The 25,435-nt window shown below is 38.7% G+C and overlaps 1 protein-coding gene across 1 annotated transcript in view; it reads left to right on the top strand.

Annotated features, from left to right (window-relative positions):
• Positions 1–5,792: 5,792 nt before the first annotated feature.
• LOC145997182 (thioredoxin domain-containing protein 5 homolog) overlaps positions 5,793–25,435 on the top strand; it is a 61,940-nt gene continuing 42,297 nt past the window's right edge. The window contains exons 1-3 of the mRNA XM_083133893.1: positions 5,793–6,069; positions 20,183–20,332; positions 22,269–22,377. Coding sequence (XP_082990019.1) covers positions 5,924–6,069; positions 20,183–20,332; positions 22,269–22,377 — 405 coding nt within the window. The 5' untranslated portion in view covers positions 5,793–5,923. The remainder of the gene's footprint in view (positions 6,070–20,182; positions 20,333–22,268; positions 22,378–25,435) is intronic.

Below are 25,435 nucleotides of genomic sequence, written 5' to 3'. Positions count from 1 at the left end.
CTCAGTTCCACTCACCACGTTGCCTTTTGTGTCGGTTTATGTCAGACTCAGTTGTCAACCGGCCACTGGTATAGTTGTTTTCAGAACGCGCTCTTACGTTTTACGACAAGTTAGCTTCTCCGCCTGGATTTTTGCTGCAAACTTAAAATTCTTTTCAGTATTGTGTATAGTTTGTGGAGTTTTTAGTGAAGGTTCTGTTTTGATTAAATTAATGTTCAAATTATTTATAAGCACCAAAAATGAATCCACAAAACCAGCCACGCACAATCTGCGGAATTTGTCCATCGCCAAAGAGGAGGATGACGTCATTGTACTGCAGCCGCTGCAACAAATGTAACCAAAATGTTTGTCAAGGTGTATTCTAAGCCATGTTCATTAAAATTAAATTTCTTAAAAACCTATGGGTTGTCATAGTTTTTTTAACCCCCTCGTAAATTGTACGATACGTTAGCTTTAACGAAGCTTTTCATACACGTTAGTTATCTAGGGTTAAGAACATTTATATGTTTTTACATAATATTAATTTGTATTAGATTTAACTATATCACTCCAAGCACACTTGTGTCAATTAATTTGTGTATCATTTGTGTATTTGCTTTCAATCTATTTTTTTTAATGTGTAGTTGAATGTTTGTTCTCAATTTTGTATTTGTTCTTTTTGTTTTTTTATGTTTCTTTTTTTCTTTTTTTGTTTGTTATTTGTACAAACATTTAGTATGTAGAATGTGTCTAGTATGTATTTTTATGTATTATGTATCCATTGGGGTTAGGTGGTAGAACAGCCGCAGGCTGAACCTCGCCCTTAGAAAATTGAAATTGAAATTGAAATATCAACATCAAGTGTCCAGTGCATTTTGAATCACTGGCATTGAAAGAGTAACATTTCAAGAAGAGTTCATGCTCTTAATGCAGATGATCCGGACTGGAGAGTGCAGTTTTGAGAGTGGTACAGTGGGATCCATGAATATTACCGCGCAAATTGTCCATGACTACTTTCATTAATTTTTCTATTACATCCTATGTGTTTTTTAGCGATGAATCTTTGTGTAAGCTGGTGCAGAAGTTGTCAACAGCTTGTTTTGAGTTTTATTTTAATTCTTGAAGCTCTTATTGGGTCAAATAGAGTGCCTGAACGTGGTGATGGACAATTTGCACTGTAATACTCATGGATCCCACTGTACTAGAGTCCAGCGCAGATATTTCTGCCGTGCGATGCGCGAAACAACTAAAGAAGCAGTGTTGCTAATGGAGCAGATAGAAAAATCGCTGCAGTGCGCCGATGCACAGCTGTTACGTACAACAATAAAATTAGAGAATTCAGGTCTATCTAACGTTGAGTTTTAAACGTCATGCATTATACCAGGACTAGGATTAATATGTACTAACAAGTGGCTTTGTATGTAGCTACATACATATGGACTAAAAATTCGCAAAATATGAACTAACACATAAGTAAAATTACCAAAAATGCTGCAAAGAAGACTTCTTCATACGATTCCTTATTTGAGTGATTTCAAACAAAATAAAAAAATATATATTATTTTTCATTGCATTAATGCACTGGTGGCGTTCTAACTTTTCACTCCCAAAGCCCGTATACACTGGTATGGAACTGCAACGGCAGATAATAACATGCCAACGTGTTAAACCGCTACAATTGCACCATAACACTCCTCCTCAAGCAGTATTATTATTTCCTCTGAGATCGGCGACAGTCGGTTGCCTTTGTTGTACATTTACAAAGGATGCCGGCTTCCACAACAATAACAAGTACATATACTGCCACTAGACGATAAGCTGCGCGGCTTTTTCTTTTGTTATGAACCAGGGCCGGCGCTAGTCATTTTGCCTCCCTGGGAGGTGGCGGCAGACCCCCCCCCCCCGGTCATTACGCAGCAACGGAAAATTGAAAATCAATATATTCCTAACTAAAACATCAAAATATAAAATAAATAATGAGACTTCTTATGCTATTTCAATACTATTCAGCGCAAAAGAATATCTCGCTCGATCACAGTTTTCAATAGGCTTATTTTTTTATTCTCTTCAAATTTTGCCGCTCTGTGCGATGGCGCGGTTCGCCCTCCCCTTCCGCCGGCCCTGCTATGAACTTGGTCACCCATCAAAGCATGGCAATTTTAACACAGAAAACAATATGTATCGCATTAAGCAGCAAAAATGACAGCCTCATCTATGCAATTTCTACAAGAACACGTGCCGGAGCCAGATTTGAAATGATGTTGGAGCCACATAATTTATTTATTTTGAATAATTCCAAAATTATGAAATATGATCAATTTGTTGCTGCTGATCGCTGCTCTCTTGCCAAAATGCTTTATTGGGATGCTAACACGATGACTGGCTTCCTCCTTCATGAACTCGTGCACGTTGCTTAGAATTTCCCGAGCTTGGCTATGCAAGGTTTTTGATTTCAACTTCGACAGAACTGGAGGCATTATGGAATTTAACGTTCATTAGCAAACACACACTTTTACATACACACACGCACACAACGTCAAACCGGTCAAATACGTAGTATAAAATAAAAATATGGTGCTTCCAATCCAACAAAACTCACCGCCACTTTACCTGCCTTTCCCCTTCCGTGACAGAAATAGTGCTTCATTATTACAGTTAGCAACACTAGTTACTAGCTAGCCAATGAACATGCACTGCATAAAAGAAGCAACCACTACGCCGTGCTATATTGCCACATTACCGTCCCTGCCGAACGGTGGGAACCGCGAGCTGGAGCGCTATTCAATTGTTTTCATTGATGTTTGCGCGAGTGTGTCCAGGAATGGAATGACAATATGGCAACAATAGCGAAGGTTTTCGAGCAGGGTAGAACACGTGATGCTAAGAGAGAGGGAGACGAAACGAAAATTCGTTTCTACGCAACGGCAAATTTATGTGTGATGCACTCTACTTGAAGAAATGTGCCGGACAGATGGATTGGATGACGAGGTTGAGAAGAATAGCATCTGCATTCACCGTACCACACGCCACTGGACTTTTTGTTTGGGATGCATAAAACTAGCGAGAGTCGACGAATTGAAGGCAGTCATAGAACGAGATTGCGCTCAAACACCGAACAAACTGATGATTCTTGGTTGATTGATTGATTTGCTTTATTTTACTTCGCCTTTTGTGCCACTTTTGGCTAATTTGCGAAGATGGGGATGATTGATGATATGATTAAATTGATGAATGGACACTCACAAACATATATAGCCAGGCCTGGATTCGATCCCGGGACCCCACTCCACCACGGGAGCTGGCTGATGATTATTGGTGTTTGCGATTCCATTGCTTCAGGTTTCCAGCAGTGACTGGACAGAAAAGTCATCAGTTTGAAAATAGGCGTTTGACATAGAAAATTATTCATGTTTGTAGTTTATTTCAAATTTTGGAAATGAACTGTATTTTAATAAGCACTGACGTTTTAATCATTCAATGTGTGTATATAGGTATTTTATTTGGACACCCTGTATAATAAAATATTTTAACTAAAATTCAAATATAAGTTTTTATCAGTGGCGTGGCGTGGGATTTTTAAAAGTGTTACCGGTTATCAGTAGGACATTTAAGGGAGGAGCAGTAAGACTTAGGCGCCCCCCATGTCTTCGAAGTACTTTGTATAATATTATTCTGGTACGACTGCGATTCGATACTAGATTTTGGTAAAGTTATTAATCAGGAAAAAAATGTTGGCTTAAGCACTGAAGTGAAATCGCAAACATAGGTTGTTGACACAATAAACATTAGCCTAATAAAGAAATGCGTAATTTGATCTTCTATCGCACAATTACACACACTGTTCAGATAGGACGAACCCGCCACCTCGGAACTCGGAGCAAGCTCCATTCCACTTGTTAATTAATTGACAATGCCCGAAAACAACACAAAGATAAAAGACACCACTCCCAAATTTCGCACTGCAGCACAGTCCCTCCCGCCAACAGTTGTTTACTTTGTAACACGTGAAGCACCCCCCCTTCCTTGCCCCCTCCCCTCTCAGCATCGGCACTTCCCCAATAGCCAACATTTCCTTCGGAACCAAACACTGCAAGAAGTCCAGTTGTACTACTGTTGCCATCTTAGTTCTTTTGAATCCAGATTTGCCCAAATCGCGAAACTTTTCGTTTCAAATAAGACGTATGTAGACGATTTATAGTCTTCATCTGTTTCCTAACTACTCCCACTCCCATGTCCAATCCACAGGAATCTCATTTCTGACACCACTACTATTTCGTATATTTTACGTCCATTGCTATCTTGAAGGCTAGGGTTTCGCTTTATATGATAATCGTGACGATGAGGATGCATAGTGAATTATTGAAATAAAATTATTATTTCTTTATTTCTTTGTGTATGTAATTATTATTTTTTATAATTATGTAATTAAGTAAAAAAATAACAACAAACATTGAAATAACCATATCTTGCTGAGGATTCGAACCTGCGACACCTGACACTTCAGAGCGTGCTAAGATAACAATCGGGAAATTAAACTTGTAAGTAATGTTTCCACCCAAAAACAGTTCTGCTACCTCAAAAACATTGCTTCAATCCGAATTTATCGCATTCCTGCGACAACGTATGTCAATCTCAATCGGCCCTTTCAACAATTATCACAAATTCCTGTAACCGAAATAATATTATGTGTGAAATATTGAATTTTAGATTGACAGCGGACCCCCTGACCATCCCCATCCCCATTCCTCTCCTCTCCTTCTTGCCCATGATGTCGAAAAAGGACAAAGAGGAATTTTCGTAATCGCTGATATTTAGTGTCAATACAAAATATCACTTGGTAGTTTGCTTTTCCCCAGTGTGATTTGATTTTTTAAATTTTAATTTGGCGTTTTATGTCCACTTTATGCACAGTAAGGCTAATCGGGACTGAATCTACAGTTCAAAGTGGGATCCGAACCACTTGTGCCTCCACCGGGTATCGAACCCGGGACCCCTTGATTACAAGGCAGCTACGCAACCACTGCGCCATCGTTCCCCAGTATGAGTGGACACCTTCAAAGATAGACCAGATTAGGCGACTTAGCTCTTTTCTGTCAATTGAATATGGTAACACTGATCTGTATCCGGTAAGGATCACCGGCAACTGTGGCGGCTAAACAGGCATAAAAATAACCCGCCTCCTCCTACCGCGGTCAGTCTTTGCCGCAACGCGAAGTCTTCCTTGGGTGAGCTCAGGACCCTTTCCTCATGTTGCCTGAGGAGGGTACCGGATCAGTCCTCCTCTTCGCTTTTGCCGGTGTCAGAAAAAATGTCAGTCTGCAATATTTACTTTACGACAATATTACCAGTTTATGTATGTAATAATATTTTAAGACAGGTGCTTCAATTCTTTATATTTTGTTGTTACCTGCGGTAACAGCGGCTACATGCACGCCACGCCTCTGGTTTTTATGTAATATTTAGTTGTTCCTTCACGGAATACTTTCGCCAAAAAAAGCAACGTAGTAAAGTAACCAAAATGCACATTGAGGTAACTACTTCTTAATCTGTGTAATTCTTCTTGGGAAGCTGCAACACTGAATCACCATAGCCACGAACAGGTCTTACAATTTGTCCTAGATTATACATAAAATGTCAAATCTTATACCGGTAATGCAGAAACAAATAAATGTGACTTTTTGTGTGAAGGTTTCCTAACTCATTGCATTTTATTCAAACGCAATCTAAATCGAACGGAACATTACGTAAAATAGGAAACATATGGGAAGGTATTTTGTCTTTTTTATAGCATTGTGCTAATTGCAAGACCCAGACACAAACTACAGAAGCAGACGGACAACAACTGTGATTTTGTTTTCCATGAAGTTGTCGTAGCGTTGGAATAGTAAGATATTTCTGGCGCGTCATATCGAAGTATATACTTTTGGAGTTTTATAGATAAAAGATGTTCGGTTATATTTGCACCATCTTAGTGTTCATTATTGCGGTTACACAGGCCCATGAGGATACTAGTAGCTTTCTTTATGGATCAGAAATTTTCAAAGAAGAGCTCCCGAAGAAGAACCACTTTGTTATGTTCTTTGCACCATGGTAAGTTACGAGTATGAACATAGTAGGTTTTCTTGTTTCCTGTCCTAGGTTTATAAAATTGTAGGAATAATATTCAATGAACTTTTGTGATTGTGCAAAATTAATGGATGATGGTTAAATTTGTAGTTATATTTCTGTAGGTAACTTTTTCGAAAATTATTTGTGTATTATGTTGTATTAAATTGAGGTCGGTAAACTCTGTGCCTATGTTTGTTCCTCAATTTACAGCCAAGAGAAATGAAAATTTAGGTAAATGTCTGTTATATCGGAGGGCCCAAGTTCCTTTTGTTTTATTTTTTGTTTCATCATGCTACGAATGCAGTTTTTACATGGTTCAATTTCGATGTACGTCTGTTAACACATACTGCGGAGTTTTAGCGATTACTTAAGGTTTTGTTCAATATATGCTTTCGTGGTTAGATTAGGCAGGTTAGGTTTGGTTCCCTTAGCATTCTACTAAGGTTCCGATTTACTTCTACATTCGGTAAATATGCGATATGGCCAGAACGGATTTCTTCAAATTTACAGGAGAAACGGTAAAAATTTACTATCCTTCGGACACCTCTAATTTTTCGTTTTGTCAATTTTTGACATTCGTACTTACGTATCTGCTTCACGGAACATTCCTGAATGTGTATCAACGTTGTTTTGATGAAAGTAAGAGCAATTTTTCACATTACCAGTACGTCTTTCTGGTAGGCCTTTTCGCTTGCCTGAGACACAATATGGCGAGTACACCTTCCTACATAATCACGCGTCGTGCTTGTCTTTTGTCAAATTTTTGACATTTGTACTTACGTATCTCCTTCGCGGAACATTCCTGAAGGTGTATTGACGTTGTTTTGATGAAAGTAAGAACAATTTTTCACATTATCAGTACTTCTTTCTCCTAGCCTTTCCGCTTGCCTCACACACAATATGGCACGTACACCTTCCTACATAATGACGCGTCGGGCTTGTCTTTCCTCGATTTTCAATTGTTATGCAGTGTTTCAACCTTCGGGACCCAAGAAATGCTCATGAACAAAGTTCATCAGATCTATTTCTTTTTCTTTTTTTTTTGCGTTCTTTTACGAAGAAAATTGTAATCTTATGTGGCGCTATCCGTGAATCGTTTTTGGGGCTATCCATCCTGGAATAAGTGGGAAACATCTAGAAATTGCAAAATAAGCTAAAATAAGGCATTAGTTTTCGGAATGGAAACTGTCGATTTTCGCGAATTTTTTTGTTTCACAACCCAATATGGTACTACTTTACTATACCTGAGACACCTGGGAATGATTTCTTTCGCACTTTTTTACATTGCTAATGTACTATTCTGCACTCCGGAACACTTATTTAGGTGAAATAATGGAATTTGTAACGAAAATAATGTATATTTCTTACATTTACGAGTAGCACTCCTTTCGTTCAATTTAGCATATACGGACAAAATCGGCTTGTAGCAGCAGCAATATCGCGTATAGCGCGTCGGAAATAATTTTTTAAAACTTAAAAACACTTTAGGAATTTTAAATTGACTTTTTTACTTACTTACGGGGACGAGGTATGCCTACTAGGTTAGGTTAGGCCTGTTAGGTTAGGTTCCATTAGCACTCCTTTCGTTCAATTTAGCATATACGGACAACATCGGCTTGTAGCAGCAGCAATATCGCGTATAGCGCGTCGGAAATAATTTTTTAAAAATTAAAAACACTTTAGGAATTTTAAATTGACTTTTTTACTTACTTACGGGGACGAGGTATGCCTACTAGGTTAGGTTAGGCCTGTTAGGTTAGGTTCCACTAGCACTCCTTTCGTTCAATTTAGCATATACGGACAACATCGGCTTGTAGCAGCTGCAATATCGCGTATTGTGCTCTCGTGCAGAAAGCAATTGGCGGCAGCAGCAATAGCGCGTCGGAAATAGATTTTCGTATAAAACCACATGGATTCGCATTAAAATGGACCAAAACTACATTCCGGAACATCAACAACACTCCAGAAAGTGAATTCCGTAAGTACTTTCTCCTGTAAATTTGAAGGAATCTGTCTCAGGTATAGTAAAGTGTTACCCCAAATATATATATTCCTGATACTACCACGACACCAAATTTTAACTATGTTTCCTAACCTAACTGAACTACCCTAACCACGTGCCAATGGTTTGTGGTTCTAGCGCCAATGGTTTGTGGGGCTAGCATCAATGGTTCATGGGGCTAGCACCAATGGTTCGTGGGGCTAGCATCAATGGTTCGCAATTATTTCCAATTTCTAGATCCTGATACTAACACGACACCAAATTTTAACTATGTTTTCTAACCTAACTGAACTAACCTAATCACGCACCAATGGTTCGTGGGGCTAGCGCCAATGGTTCATGGGGCTAGCACCAATGGTTCGAATGGCTAGCGCCAATGGTTCGAGGGGCTAGCGCTAATGGTTCATGGGGCTAGCACCAGTGGTTCATGGGGCTAGCACCAGTGGTTCATGGGGCTAGCACCAGTGGTTCATGGGGCTAGCACCAGTGGTTCATGGGGCTAGCACCAGTGGTTCATGGGGCTAGCACCAATGGTTCATGGGGTTAGCACCAATGGTTCATGGGGCTAGCACCAATGGTTCATGGGGCTAGCACCAATGGTTCAAGGGGTTAGCACCAATGGTTCGTGGGGCTAGCGTCAATGGTTCACAATTATTTCCAATTTCTAGATCCTGATACTAACACGACACCAAATTTTAACTATGTTTCCCTAACCTAACCGAACTAGCCTATCCACGTGTCAATGGTTCGTGGGGCCAGTGCCAATGGTTCGTAGGGCTAGCGACATGCCATCCTTCTAACTCTCGTTGCAAACGCAGACAGTTCGAAACACTGCATACCCAATGAACATGAACAAAACACAATCATGATGAGTGATGCATGAAGAAGAAGACGACGCGTGATGGTGTACGAAGGTGTAAGCGCCAAACGCTATTCTCCGTCGGAGAATTAATTTTCAACGAAGAACATGAATTTCAGCTATGAAACATTCCCACATCACACAAAACACCTTCCTGATGTTCGACAATGCTACAGGAACTTATTACAGCAAGTAGTTTTTTCTGTAAAAATAAATAAATGTGTCCGAAGGATAGTAAACTAGTACCGAAAACTTCACCATTGAATGCGGCAGAACACGAAATAATATGTAAGGAACTTGCAGTTGCTGTAAAGCGACAACATTATGCCGTTGTTTCCATTATGTACCTGCAGATGGCGCGAGTGTCGAAAGTCACGCAGTCTCGCCAGTGTTTCCAAACATGCCTTTTTTTACGAGAATTTTTTTCTTTTATAACTATGCTTACCTAACCTGACCCAACCTAACTTAACCTTGCTGGAAATGGTCTGTGGGGCTAACATGAATGGTTTTTGGGGTTATCCGTCAATGGTTTGTGGCGTTAGCCATCAATGGTTTGTGGGGCTATCCGTCAATGGTTTTTTGGTGCTATCCGTCAATGGTTTGTGATGACATAATGAAGACGAAAGTAGGTATTTTTCGGTTAAGAAGGTTGAAACACTGCATACCCACTCCAAATCGACAAAACACAAGCACGACGTGCGATGACATGATGAGTGCACGCCATATTGTCTGTTATCCAAGCAGAACAAGGAAGACAAATAATAACTCGTAACATGAAAATTTGACACTATTTTATGGAAAAAGGCATAACTTCACCTTAAAGAATCTTCCGAAATGCAGAATAGGTAAGTAGCAATGCTAAAATGAACTAAATAAACGAGTGAGAGATGTTCGGGCTATATCGCATAATTACCCTACATTCATTCCCACGCTTCTACGATATTTACTGTTGCTTGTGGACGGAGAATATCATGTCCATGAGAAGTGTGTAAGGTAATTTTCAAGTTTTTTTTTTCAACATAAATAACTTCTTTCTAGTCCAAACATTACTTTAAGGAAGGTTCAAATTTCGTGTGACAATGATTTCCAAAATTCTACGATAATTAGTCTTTGTTCTAGGAGAAATCATAAAACAATCGGAACTGTTACCGCCCCATGAACCATTGATGGATAGCCCCAAAATCCATTCATGATAGCCCCATGGACCATTTCCAGCAAGGTTAGGTTAGGTAAGCATAGTTAAAAAAAAAGGCACATTTGGAAACACTGGTGAAACCGCGTGACTTTCGATGCTTGCGCCATCTGTAGGTACATAATGGAAACAATGGCGTAATGTTGTCGCTTTGCACAAAATGCAAATTTATTATATCATAAATGCTTATTACTTGTGCATCATGCTACGGTGAGAAAATACCTCCACGAACTTTCAAAATGCTACAGAAACTCATTTCCATAAGTAGTTTCTTCTGTAAAAATAAAGAAATGTGTCTCCGATATAACAGACATGTACCAAAATTTATAATCTGAAGAGGGCACAGAATTACCCATAAATAGAGTTGGAAGTGGTAATAAAAACCAGTTTTTTTGGTTGTTTTTTTTTCGGCCTTTTCGCAAAAGTGTCTCAAATCAATAAAAGTACAAGAGTTGGCAATATTTTTCCTGTTCGTGGTTTTCGTTTATGTCCCTACTGTAACATAGACACTCGTTTCTAAATATTTTATATATACACTTGTTTCTAAATATAAAATACAGTTTACAATATGAAGTTCGTAGCTAGAAAAACATTGTTTTCAAAAAAGCTGGCTTTTTTTAATGGTCGGTTCTTTCCGAACCTTATCTTTATATTTCGGTAGGTTTATTAAATATATCTATGTATTTGGTCTAGGAATTAATTTGTGCACCTGGACAAAGATGGCGTAACGAGCGTATTGTGTTAGAGTTCTGTGTATCCACACATGCATTGAAAACTCCTGTCAGCGTGCATCGTTCGTAGTATAGGGCAGTTGATTGACGCGTCAACAACAGCATTTGGTAGTCAACTGAACATGGCGCAGTTCGTGCCAGATAAAGTGTTTTTGCGGGGTGTTCTGCTTCATTACTTTAACCTGAAGAAAAGTGCTACCGAAAGTCATCATATTTTGGTGGAAGTGTATGGTGACCATGCATTAGCTGAGCGAACGTGTCAGAAGTGGTTTGCACGATTTAGAAGTGGTGATTTCGGCCTGGAAGACCAAGAGCGACCTGGACAGCCAAAAAAATTTGAAGACGAAGAATTGAGAGCATTGCTCGATCAGGATTTGTGTCAAATGCAGGAAGAACTTGCAGAAGCATTAGGCGTTGATCAAACAACAGTTTCCAAATGCCTCAAAGCCATGGGAATGATTCAAAAGATGTGGGTTCCACATGAATTGAAAGACAGAGACGTTGAAAGACGAAAAACCATTTGCGAATTGCTGCTTCAAAGACAGAAAAGAAAGGGGTTTTTGCATCGCATTGTTACTGGCGATGAGAAGTGGATCCATTACGAGAACCCGAAATGAAAAAAGGCCTGGGTGAAGCCAGGTGAACCAGGTCCATCACATCCGAAACGAGATATTCACTGTGCAAAGGTTATGCTGTGCATATGGTGGGATATGAAATGTGTACTATGAGCTGCTGCAACCGGGTGAAACTATTAATGGAGAACGTTATGGATGACAATTAATGCGTTTGAAGCAAGCTCTGGCCAGGAAACTACCAGAATGGGAGAACAGACATGATAAACTTATTTTTCAACATGATAACGCTCGCCCACATGTCGCAAAACCGGTCAAAACCTATTTAGAAAATGTCGGATGGGAAGTTTTACCCCACCCGCCGTATTCACCAGACGTTGCTCCTTCGGACTACTACTTGTTCAATTGCATGAATAACGATTTGATTGGACAGCGGTTCACTTCTTCAGAAGATATCGAAAAATGGGTCTGACTGGATCGCTTCAAAGGATGAGGACTTCTTTCGCCACGGAATCCGTAACTTGCCTGACAGAGGGCGAAAGTGGTAGCTCGCGATGTACAATATTTTTCTTAATGTATTTTGTGTTTGAACTACAGCTTCAATGTGTGCATAACAACCGCATGAATTAATTCCTAGACCAAATAGTATAAACATATTCACATAACTAGAGTAGTTTTGTATGTGTTTTTAATAGAACCTAATAGTATGATTAGTATATGATATGATTTTCAATGTTTGAATTTGTTATACGAACACGTACATGAACCAAAAGCTTTTTCTTTTGAAAATCTAGTATCAAATCTCTTTAGGAGCGAATTTACAATACCGGAAGTATCTTCAATTGCTTTCAAATCCGTCATACTCACTATTTTTAGCCTCGTAATCACGAATCTGCAGTTAAAATTTGGCGGTCACGTCTATAAATTGCAAATATCCCGAAATAAGTAGGTCCGTGAACGGAGTAAACACCCTTGATTTATGAAGAAAACAACTATTTTTTGCAATGATTAGCATTTCAAAACTATGTTTATGATGACCCTGAATTTTAACTATGCTTGCCTAACCTAACCTTACCATGATTAGTTCGTGGGCAAACATGCTTTCCACCTTTTCGCAAGACTCCATTTTCTCACATGCAAATCAATGCTCCATGCAAGGGGTCTCACTTATTGCACAACACTTGAGCAACGTTGTGTTATTACGTCACGCAAGAAAGCTTTTTAATTTTAGGGTAGGTTTAGTTCTCTTAGCGTAAAAAATAATTCTTGGTACCAGTTTCATAGATGGAGGCACATTAAAATCTGATATTTTTTGCATGATTCGTACTTACCAATGGACATTTCCACTTTGACATGAAAAACGTTTTAATTCCATTCATTTTACAGATAATGACACAAACATGAGATGTGCAAAATATCTCTGCGGTATTTGTTTTGGTTCTCGAGAAACACGCCTTCAAACACAGCTGAAATTCACCTCCTACGTCATCACTTGCGTGCATGCAGGACTTCTGCTCGTCCCGTCAACTTAGCATGAGCTGCGGAAGCGACAGCAAAGTCACTTGTTACTGTGTAAAACAAGTATCTTGTAACTTCCAGTGCAAAAATCTGTACTCCATTTCTTGGAGATGAATTATGCCCTAGCAGTAAGCAGTATTTACTATAATTCAGCCACTCGGTAGAGGGTTTTCCCATTAGGGTGACAGAGCAAAACTTGTAACAGTCAATGGCTGAACAGGTAAACAGCCTTGTTCATTGCGAATACATAGGTTGGTTCTGAATGGCAAGAACTTAATGTTATAGGAATGCCTTTTCTGAAATTACAATTTTCATCATAATATTTTCTTCGCAAATTTTAAGATAATATGTTTAGAACACTCTGGTTTACATGCCAATTTCTGCAATATAAGAGGTGATACGGTATAAAAAGGTATGGGGAGTTTTTAAATTTCCTGCAGTAAATGACAGTTTTCTTCAGTTAATATATATATTGCAAATTTTTTGTATTTAGCCTACTTTTACGTTGCTTTTCCGTCACTTTGTTTAACCACAACGATGAGAACACATGGTTAATTTTGTATGTATCTTCTCTAACATCACATTTCTTCCCACTTTTGGCTAATCGCTACAATGAAGATGAATGACTACAAGCAGTATTCGAAGTCGGGGTGCAGGAGGACACACCCCCTCCCCACACACACACTACCACCACCAACAACAAGCACAATCTAAGTATCACCCAACCTGCCACGATACGAGATGAACTTTTTTTTCTGTCCCATCTCATTTCGAAAACATTCACTTGTCCCATCTCTTTTTATGACACGAGATGGAAAATGTCTCTTCTCATGAGCAACACTAACATTAACAATAGAAGCATCCCCCTAGCTGTCCCCAAAGTCTCGAGCAAACATCCTCCCATGTAACAATTTCCAGTTCAATGAAATGTCACTCACAAGGAAACAGTCATGCCCAGGTCGAGAGTCAAACCTGGAACATACAACTTCCTCAGATAAATCATGAATTTTGTGTATAATAATTACAACGCCAGTTCATTCCTGGTAATTCTGAATCTTCTGTTTGGTTTGCATATACAGGGTGATTGGTAATTCGACCTATTCCTGGAAAGGGGTAATACTAGAGCACATTTGCAACAAATTTGACCCTATGCACCTGGGGTCGGAAATCAATGGGTTTCGAGTTATTGCAGTTTGTAGATTTTCGTGACATATTCCAACTTGCGACCAAAAAACTACTAATTGTGAAAAAAACTACTGCACCCTGGACACTTAATCGACACGTTGCTAACAGCTGACGAATGAGTGACTACTAGGGAAAAAAATCATGCCCAAAATTGGTGCACACGTCACGAAGAAATTTGGAAATTATCGTTTAAATTGAAGAGGATTACTGAAAAAAATGGTAACACACTTAGCGTAAAAATTACAGGAAAAACTTCCACGTTTCATAAGCTCTCCAAAAAGATACAAACGTCAACTGGCACACGGGTTAGGGGGAAAATCTGAATAAAAAGCGGAGAAGGCACGTTGTAGACTTCTTTGTAAAGTGAAAAGAAGTTGTCGGTTGTGAGAAATAAAGGAACGAAAATGAGTGAAATAATAATGTTATTTACCATTCTTATGATTCCAGGTTGTCAGAATTAACTGTTACGAAAACTACAAATCCTGTTCAAATTACCTCCCCGGTTACGTATGCAAGCATGCAACCTGCAGCGTACTTCAGACACAGTCACTCGCGTTGACACTCAAGTCTCTTATGTATTGGACGGCTGTCACAATTCTCTCTCTCGACTCTTCTTGGGAATCCACTGGTGGACTGTAGACTAACTCTTTCATGTGACCCCAAATGTAAAAGTCGCATGGCATCAAATCCGGACTCCTCGTTGGCCAGGGTTTCGGACCGCCTCGACCAATCCATTGCATGGGATAATTGTCGTCCAGTCACTGGCGCACACCTCGGAAATAGTAAGCTGGACAGCCATCATGTTGGTAAAGCATACCCCATCTTGTGGCGAGCGGCACATCCTCCAGCAGCATCATCAATTCTTCCCTTAGGAAGTTTTCGTAGGTAATGCCGTTTAGGTTTTGTGGCAGAAAGAATGGCCTGATCACATGATTGTGGATGATTCCCATCTACACATTTAGAGAATTTTCTCTGGTGAGCATTTTCTTTAGATTTTCTTGAGTTATGACCCTTAGGGGCCCAAAAATGCGCATTATGAAAATTAGTAATACCATTGCGATCGAATTTGGATTCGTCCGTCCATAGAATTATTGTCAGGTGATGGAGGTCTTCAGTGTCGGTATGTAGTAAAAATCGACAAAAATCCATCCTTCTTGACAGGATCTCCCTCCTCAATAGCATGCGACTTTTACATTTGGGGTCACATGAAAGAAATTAGTCTACAGTCCACCAGTGGATTCCCAAGAAGAGTTGAGAGAGAGAATTGTGAAAGCCACCCAATACATAAGAGACAGTGTGTCAACGCGAGTGACTGTGTCTGAAGTACGCTGCAGGCTGCATGCTTGCATACGTAACCGGGGAGGTAATTTGAACAGGATTTGTAGTTTTCGTAACAGTTAATTCTGACAACTTGGAATCATGAGAATGGTAAATAACATTATTATTTAACTCATTTTCGTTCCTTTATTTCTCACAACCGACAACTTCTTTTCACTTTACAAAGAAGTCTACAACGTGCCTTCTCCGCTTTTTATTCAGATTTTCCCCCTAACCCGTGTGCCAGTTGACAACATTTGTATCTTTTTGGAGAGCTTATGAAACGTAGAAGTTTTTCCCCTAATTTTTACGCTAAGTGTGTTACCATTTTTTTCAGTAATCCTCTTCGATTTAAACGATAATTTCCAAATTTCTTCATGACGTGTGCACCAATGACTGTTTTTTTTTGTGGGTATGGGAATTTTGGGCATGAATTTTTTCCCCAGTAGTCACTCATTCATCAGCTGTTAGCAACGTGTCGATTAAGTGTCCAGGGTGTAGTAGTTTTTTCACAATTAGTAGTTTTTTGGTTGCAAGTCGGAACATGTCACGAAAATCTACAAACTGCAATAATTCGAAACCCATTGATTTCCGACCCCAGGTGCATAGGGTCAAATTTGTTGCAAATGTGCTCTAGTATTACCCCTTTCCAGGAATAGGTCGAATTACCAATCACCCCGTATAAGCAGGATAATATTCAGTTTTCAATGGCTCGTATCGTTGAAATGAGTAGTAAAAAAAAATAATGATAAGCCTTTGCATACGTTGTTAATTCTATATTTTTCTAGACTTGAGACGAGAACGAGAATTGCCCTCCCAAACCGAGACGGATGTTCATTTACAAATAAACACGAGGCAGACATTTGGAACTCTCAACGAGAACGAGACCGAGACCAAGGCTGGGTCTTGTATGGGATATTGTTGTACACATGGGCACGTATATATAGTTCATGTGGGGGGGGGGGGGGATGGATCAACTTTTGGTATGATTAGGGTTGCTTTATTTCGTAAGTGAAAATCCAGGACACTGCTGGCCGGAAACTTGTTGGGGAGCAGGGGGTGCTGGACCCGACAAAGTTGTGTGTATGTAGTCACAAAGTCACGCTAGTATTGATACTCTTCTGCTCATCTTGTGTCACTGCGTTTTTAAAAACCAAGTATCTTTAAGATGACTCGAGGGGGAAACATAACTGATTTGACTGTCTCAATGCAGTTTCTTATCGCAGAAATTCTGAAACTATCTGGAAGTTGCAGACATTTGGTCTGCAGTCCCATCTGGTGTGTGGAATTACGTAATTTCCTTCCCATCCGTATCCCGTCCTATGTCTCTAATTTAAGAGAATAAAATAAGTCCGAAGAAATTTTTATCAACAAGCGGATAGAACAGGTAACTCTGGTAATTTTAGTGAACCAAAGGGGGCTGGGCCCATTGAACCCCCTTAAATATGTCCTTGGTTATACACATTATTTCCTTGTAATAATTACACATAAACTAATTATTCATTTGTACTGTGCAACTGATGTAATCTTCTCACTGTATTTTCTCTTAATTGTCCAAAAATATTTGATTATAACTTGCGCAACAGAAATGAAACACAAACTGAAATTGCTTTATGGAAAATAAAGTAAAATAGGTTTTATAAATAAAGTGAAAAATGTGAAAATTGTTATTTTGCACTACATAGGTTGCGGCAAATTTCGATAAATATAAGTTTAAAATATATATATTTTTGAAAGTTTGGTCAGCAACCAATTTTACAAGAAATATTTTTTGCATGACCTGAGAACATGCACGCAGCAGAACCCTTTCATTTATCTTGCACGTGAGCAGCAGGGATATTTCATGGAAGAATGATCATTACAATGCATAGCTTTCCTTTCCACTATCGCTCCTTCTTCCATTTAAATCTGTACAGATTTGTAAAACTGCTGCACATGTTCGCTCACCGTGGGCTACCCGCAGTAAACCGGACGTTCGTAGCAGACGACAAACGAGCTCTCTAAGTCGTGTTAACATGGCGGCGACCTGTTTTCAGCACAACGCTAGCCTCGCAACTTTGGAAGTCTCGTTTTTGCCTTAAACTGGACGCAGAGAAACGCGAGAACTTGCAGAAGTCATTTTTCCAGGGTGTAGTTTTTAAAATTGTTGAAAAAAAAATTGAGTGGAAATGTCCATTGTGTATTGCGGAACATAGTTCAAGGTGCCATTATGCTTTTTACATAGAAACAAACACTTTTTCTACTAAAATATAGCATTTTTCTAAGTGCTACCGAAAGCACGTTACGGTGCGATATCGCTTACTTTGCGAATGATATCGCTTCTTTTGTTTTTGAATATCAGTGTTTCCAACCTTCTTCACCAAAAAAGACCTACTATCGTGTTCGTCACGTGTGCAAATTGTACATTATGCACGGGTAGCTGATGGATAGCCCCACGAACCATTCCGATAAGGTTAGGTTTGGTTAGGTTAGGCAAGCATAGTTAAAAGAAAAGGGTTTGGAAACACTGACATGATTTCCCTGTCAAATAGATACCATGATGTTGACGGTTTGTGGGGCTAACGTCAATGGTTTGTGGGGCTAACGAGGTATTAGCATAATTTCCAATCTGGCCACGAAATTAGGTATTTTTCGGTGAATAAGGTTGAAACACTGCATTCACACTCCAAATCGACAAAACACTGCCACATTGAGCGATGAACCAGTACGCTATCACCATATTGCATGTTAGAGAACCAAGAAAAGGAAGAACAGTAAGTACTCGTAAATGTAAGAAATAGACATTATTTCCATTAGAAATTCATTATTACACCTAAAGAAATGTTCCGCAATGCAGAATTGTATGTTAGCAATGAAAAAAAGTGCGAAATAAATGACTCCTAGGTGTCACCACTATACGGAAGTATTACCAATTTTTCATTGTATTTATGCTAATGGAACCCGACGTAACCTCGTAGGCATTCCTCGTGTGACATCAGAACAGAAGGTAGCAATACTCTTGTGTGGAAAGGAAGACGTCTTCATATCAGAAAACATGGTTTCCATATTAGTGTATGGAGAATCATAGCGGTAATTGACAAGGTTATTTTGCAATTTCTAGATTTTAACTGCAGATTTGTGATTACGAGGCCAAAATTAGTGAGTATGCCGAATTTGAAAGCAATTGGAGATACTTCCGGTATTGTATATTCTGACTTTCCAGTACATGATGTATTTTGGCTGTTTGTGAGACCACAGCCCAGTAAATGTGTTTCTTACAAGTCGATGCCCTGATCCCAACAATTTCACTCATAAATTACATTTCTGATCTTTAAAGTTTATATGGAAAATTAATGTTCACCCTTAATTAATATGGCATAGATGTATAGACTTGCTGTTAAATATAAAATTAGATTTAAATTAGTCGTCAACCCCTGGGTGCAATGGACCTTTTGCAGCCTGGCAGTTGAAAATCACTGGCACTAAAGCAAAAGCAAATAAGACTGGCCGCAAATGTCCAAAAAAGAAAAAAAGCCAGCCTTTTCCAACAACAGTACTTACAATTTGTTCTCTGTGATATACAGGCTAAATTAAATCTTAATCTCTGATGAAGTAGCTAACAATCTTGTTAAGTATAGAGAACATTCAGACTGAAGCAATATCCGACAGTGGGGGTGTCACATTAAAGTGACGAGTGACAAGGACCAATTCAGTCTATAAGCAAGCATTCATCACGCATGCACAAATAAGACTGAGGCAATATGACCTGTGCCATTGAAGGAGCTTTCAGAATGAAGCTGCAGATGACAAGCGACAGTCTCATTCAGTATAAAGCAAAACATTCATCCTGCATGCAAGAACAACAGACCGAAGCGACATGATGCATGCCATTGAGAAAACTGCATAGACCGAGCAACATGCAAGTGATATGTTTAGCTCGGTGTCACACTTCGGTTCAAAAGGTTGAATGGATTACCGAGGGTCTGCTTCCAAGTGACACATGTCACTTGTTGCTTCGGTCTGAAAATTCCCTCAGAAAACGGTACAGGCCAAGTGACACTTGCAACTTATATTGCTTACGTTCGAAATGTTGCATATCAATGTTCTTCTTGAAGGTTTGCATAACCACTTTTTGTACTAGCATAATAATCTAACAGTTATTTTTATTGGTTTTTATTTAATTTTACCTGCAACGTGTCGTTCTGGTTTCCCAGAACGTTTTCAAGCTACACATACAACAACACAATCCCACATGGCTAGTCACTCTACACTTCTAAGGAATGAATGTGTTCTTATTTCCTCCTAGGTAAACTGGTTAACCATTTGGTCCCATTCCGGCACCCAGAATGTCTTTCTAGTAGAATTCTAGCTCTGTGTGTAATGATCATAAGGTTTTGAATGTCTTCCACTTGAAGACTTAAAAAGTAACTTGTTCACAGGCATTTATCTTGATTACAGCTTTTTAACCCTTTGCCGGACCTCATGCCGGAGTGGTTAGCGTACTGCACTACGACAGGGGTGCCTGGTTCGAATCCTGGCGTGGGCATGGGTGTTCTTTGTGAGTGTCCCTTCATCAAATCATCACTCATCCTAATTTTCGCGATTAGCCAAAAGTGGCAGAAAAACGAAGTATAATAAATCAATCAATTTATAATCCTTTGAATGTGATATGCTCACTGAAAACCATTCTCTCTTTCTCCATTTCCCAATCTTAATGATAAGTGTCTGCTTAAATTACAGGTGTGACCACTGTCAAAGACTAGCTCCTACGTGGGCTGAACTTGCAGAGAAGTACAACCAAAATGAGGATGGCAATCTCGTTGTTGCCAGAGTGGATTGCACCAAGGAAGCTGCTTTGTGCTCCGAGCAAGATATTACAGGATACCCCACGTAAGTGTTGCAACACATAATGTTAGGTGTTGAATTCATATTTGTTAGTTATGGTTATTAACATGTAATAAATAACAAACCAATCAACCAAATATATCTTGTGAGACAGTTGGAATATTTAGAGAGCCGTCATTTAACCTTGAGCAATGGGACCTCTCACGCACATGTGACTTTTTTTTTGAAGACTGCAGAATTTCAAGCATGTGCTTTCTAACTAGCCGTGAAATACAAAAACAATCGTAACTTGAGAACTAATTGCCGTAGACAGATGAAATTGGCTTTGTTTTCTTTCTTAAAGACAGCCCTTTAAGTGCGGGAAAAATTTATACATTGTGCTTCCCGATAATTAGTGTTATAGGAAGAAGAAGAAAAAGGTTGATTTTTTCTAAATATTCACATGTGCCCCCCTCAATAGACTGAAGTGAATAAAAAACATAGTATGTAGCGGTGGTACATTTCTACAACCGTGCAAAGTTTCGTTGAAATCGGACTGATACTCCTTGAGTAAAAAATGTAATATTTTATAAAGTGGCAGTGTTGCCAGTTTAGGGACAATGTCTGGAATATGCTTCTAGCATCGGCTCTATGAACACTGGATCTACCAAATTTGGAGGGAAGCACGATCAGGACTACTCTATGTGCATATGTAATGCACTTTCCACAACTTTAAAAAAATGAACGGAAATTTTACATAATTACGGAAAATTTTGAACTTTGGGCCTTTGCCCCCGCTTCCCCCCTGGACCCTTACTTGTTGGATGTTACTTAAAATGTTGCTTTTCACTCATTCTTACATTTAGAATTTGAAGAACGCTAGAGTTACAAATTATACCTCATTTTGTTCAGTACACATGGGGCTATAATGTCGGATATGTTTTTCATTATCGTGGAAAAAATTGCGCACATATTGAAGATACTTTCCGAAAAACAAAAATCAAATATAGATAATAACAAGGTAACAGTTGACCAGTCCCTGACATCACTGGTGTTGGATTTATAGCCTACCTTTCTTTAGTTGGAAATGGAAGTTTGTGGAAATTTCTTCCAATAAAGTCCTATTTATTGTTCCCTAGCGCAATTATAACATAACTTAAACACTGGCAATCCTGGATTGAGTTGACTGATGCAGATCTGCTAACAAATCTGTAACGGGCAACCCTCCCAAGATTAATCAACAGTTCATTGATATCACAATAACCTTGCTCGAAAGCTTTAGATTTATGAGGAACTATCCCAAAGCATAAGCCGATTTGCCCATTCAGGATGTGGGTAGTCCTTCCTTCAAGGTTATCCTGTGATATCAGACTTACGGCAACCGGAAAAGAAGGCCAAAAAGTCCCCTTTATACAGAAAGTTTGTTGACAAAATACCAAAGTAACTTGGTCGATATTTACTTGTATCCATGGATTTGCATAATTAGATCATGTAAGTTAGGCTATTTCCATAAAATAATTAAAGTTGTAAATTGCATACCTTCTTAAAATACTTTTCAAATTGCCGAAAAAGATCACAAAGTAATTAATTTTGATGTCTAAAACAATTTCAAATTCATACTAGAATGTTTGAATTGTGTGCATGGCACAGATAATTGTATGCGCAGATGCTGCGCTGTGGCTTTACAAATGAAAGCACAACCAGATTGGGGCGACACAAGTTTATATCCATTGCTTGGTATTGTTTTAATTTTGAGATTTCAGTGTTCTAAAAAAATCAAAAAGGTGACAACTTGTCTTTTTATATTCAGATACTTCTGTATGGGCAGATTGCCCTGGTCTTGAACTCATCATACACCACATGATTGCCAGATCATGTCAGGTCTTATGTAGTATTACATTATTTTTCTTTGTCTTTGTGTGTATTTTTTGATACAAGACTGTGCTTTGTGTATCTTAACTGTACAGTACTAACATATTTATTTTTTTCCTTTTTTTTTCAGATTGAAGTTTTTCAAGGCTGGAAGTGATGAAGGAGTTAAATTCAGAGGAGTCAGAAACATCCAATCCCTCGAGACATTCATTAATGACCAACAAGGTTTTGTGCAAGAGGTAATATTTTTTATGTAGAATTTTCAGCAAAAAATGTAGGCTCCACCAGGACTTGAACCCAGGTCTCTGGCATACCGTGCAGTCAAGGTGGATTAATTTAAATCAGGCGATTTTTTTAAAAATAACACTGACTTAAATCACTTTAAATAAATAATTTATAGTATAATGTACACACGGATTCTGTAGATATCAGAATCGATCTTGGTGAAATATCATTAATCACATAAATCATTTAATAGTGTTTATTAGGCTCTTAGAATGGAAAAGAAAGGCAAGAAAATATATGTACTGATGGGGCGAAGCTCATATTGCTAAATAATCAAATGACCGTTTAAAGCAGCAGATGGGCATTTGTTGAATCTTCTGAACTTGAACACCGCTTTCCGTCTAGTTGGTTGAACGTCATTTCCTTGCACCACTCTGACACTGGATACACCTGCACTGCACGGAGTGTCAAAAAGTGCAGCCAACTAGATGGGGCTAGTATGTAGTATTCCAGAATGTTTTATTTTCACTGGAAGAAAAGTTAGTGACATTATGTATTATAGTTTCATGAACATGCTCAACAAACATTTCCATAGTAGGTTCATATATCAGAAACTGGAAAATGTATATTTACATATATTTTTTTAATTTGCTTTTATCAAACTGTTCAAATATTTTAAAGAGCACATCTATATGTACGGTGCCATAAACCATACCAGCAATTTTAAGCGTGTTTAAATAAAATAAATATATTTAAATAAAACACATCTGATTTAAAATAATAAAAAAACATCAAAAATGATTTTTTAAATAAAAATCATGATATTTATCCACCCTGCATGTCGTAATATTTTGCATTCCTCATTCAACATTGTTTGCTTTATTTTTAGCCCATGAATGGATCTGAGGTAAGGCAGTGATTATGTAGGCTGTCCCACTTGCTACTTTAGCTGGCAACGAAATGAGAACTGCACACACCTTAGTCTGTGAGAAAGGAAGTGACATCACAATAGGTGCTGGAAATGGCCAACATTCACCCTCAGATAGTCCTGCACATGCCATCCTAGATTTTGAAAGATCCGGACAAGCATATCCTGTTGGATTGTGTTTTATTTTGGTACACTCATTTTTTCATATAAAATTTATTATTAAAATAACAAATCAAAAATTCTTGATTTTTCCTTGACCATTCTTTACTTTTTCTTGGCTCCCCCCTTTTTCATAACATTTATTTTATTGCTCCCCTACTTAGGTTCAAGGAAAAACCCCTACCACAAGGCTAGTTAAGACAAAAACTGAAGCTGTACATTAACAAGAGATTTAGTCTTGTTTTAATTATGAATGCATGTGAAAATTTAATTCTTCAGACTTCATCCTGGATGGTGAATGGCCACATTACTTTATTTAATATTTTTACATTACTTTAATATTTTCACAAAACTTCACACATACAAGAATGTAATTCTTAAGAAATAAAGTGAACAAATTCTAACCACAACTCAATACAATTTTAGATTTCCAAATACAGTATCCAATTTTATCAAATCTCAGTACAGATATACGTATAACAATGTAAATTTACTATACTGTAAAAGATAGCAAAAATTCTTAACCAGAAGCATAGCTTCTTGACTTTTTCTTGACTGGTCCCCAGACGAAGGTAATCTTCCAGTGTAAAACTGAGGTAGCCAAAGTTCCTTTGAAATGACAAGGTCACCGAAAAAGGACTGATTTTGGCCATGCTATTGTTGCAAGTGTGGCATGTTGCGCCACAGAGCGACCAATTACAATTCAGCATGTCACTCGGCCAACGTCCTGATGTCTCCCATTCTCATAGAATAAGCTTTGTGCAGTTAATTTTTCACATTCCGATGTCTTCTGCCTTGTCACAAGATGTTTATTCTCGTGTCAGATGCAAAATAAGTCTTGCTTATCAGAAACTCGCTATATGTGTTTTCTTTTTAACTCCTGGTTTAGCATGTTCTGCTCATGTGTAATTGTCAAAAGAAAACAGCCTTGTGAGACTCAGATTCAAAACAATTCCAATTTTATCTTTTACATAGCTGTTTTGAAGATACAGCTCTGCAACCACTAGACAAAACTGTGACACTTGCAGCAACCCCTCAGACAATCAGATGGGCAGGAAGGGAGGGGATGTTAGTGAAACAAGTGGAAGAAGAGAAGGGCCTTGGCATTTTAAAGTTAATGCAGAAGTTAAACTACAGTATTTCTTCTTTATTGGCAGTGGTCAGGAAAAGTTATGATTTTTTTTTCAAAGCTGTCAATGCCACAGACACACTAACAATATTTCCTATGTGGACAGATGCGTTAAAGAAAGCCTGAATAATGCAAATATTGCATAGCCTGGTGCACCATTGGCTGATGAATGAGCTCTTGTATAATGAGACAGATGATTTTTTTTACTTGTTACACAATATTTTCATTGAAGGCTTATTGCAAGTTTAAACAATGAAAACAGGAGTGATTGGTTTGTTTTGGACATCAAAGGAAGGGGAGCTTTTATCCATGCACTATTCAAATTGGAACTTTTGAACAGAATGTTCAAACTTTCAAAATTAACTTTTGGACACTCAATCAGATTGCCTGGTATTTTCTCTTTAAAATTAATCCTCTTGCACCTATCTGCCATACTTGTGAGTTACAGTAGTGTGAAGTAAAATCAAGTACCCCCCCCCCCCCCCCCCCGTGCTATACACCATGCCGTATTGGGGTGTGGAGTTAGGGACCAACATTTTCTTGATCACTGCCTAAGGTGGGGGTGATGTGAACAGCACCATGGTCCTGGCTTCCTTTACCCCCCCCAGAGTCTCCTCCACTTTATACGACTCGGAGTGGATGCCGGAGCCACTTGAGCAGGTGGAAAAAATCCCGGTTCTTCCCTGCTGGGGATCAAACCTGGGTCTCTTGCATGGTAGTCAGATGCCCTAATGGCTGAGCTACAAAAATCAAAATTTTCAAAATGTGTTGAACCTGAATTTGTTTTTTTGCAAACCAAACCAGTTCTCCAAATTATTTTCGAAATCCATGACTGAGGGTCAACAACCATGAGATT

The sequence above is a fragment of the Lepisma saccharinum genome, chromosome 13 (assembly GCF_977018435.1).
Source record: "Lepisma saccharinum chromosome 13, izLepSacc3.1, whole genome shotgun sequence".
Taxonomy (NCBI): Eukaryota; Metazoa; Arthropoda; class Insecta; order Zygentoma; family Lepismatidae; genus Lepisma; species Lepisma saccharinum.
This window is presented reverse-complemented; position numbering and strand designations above follow the sequence as displayed.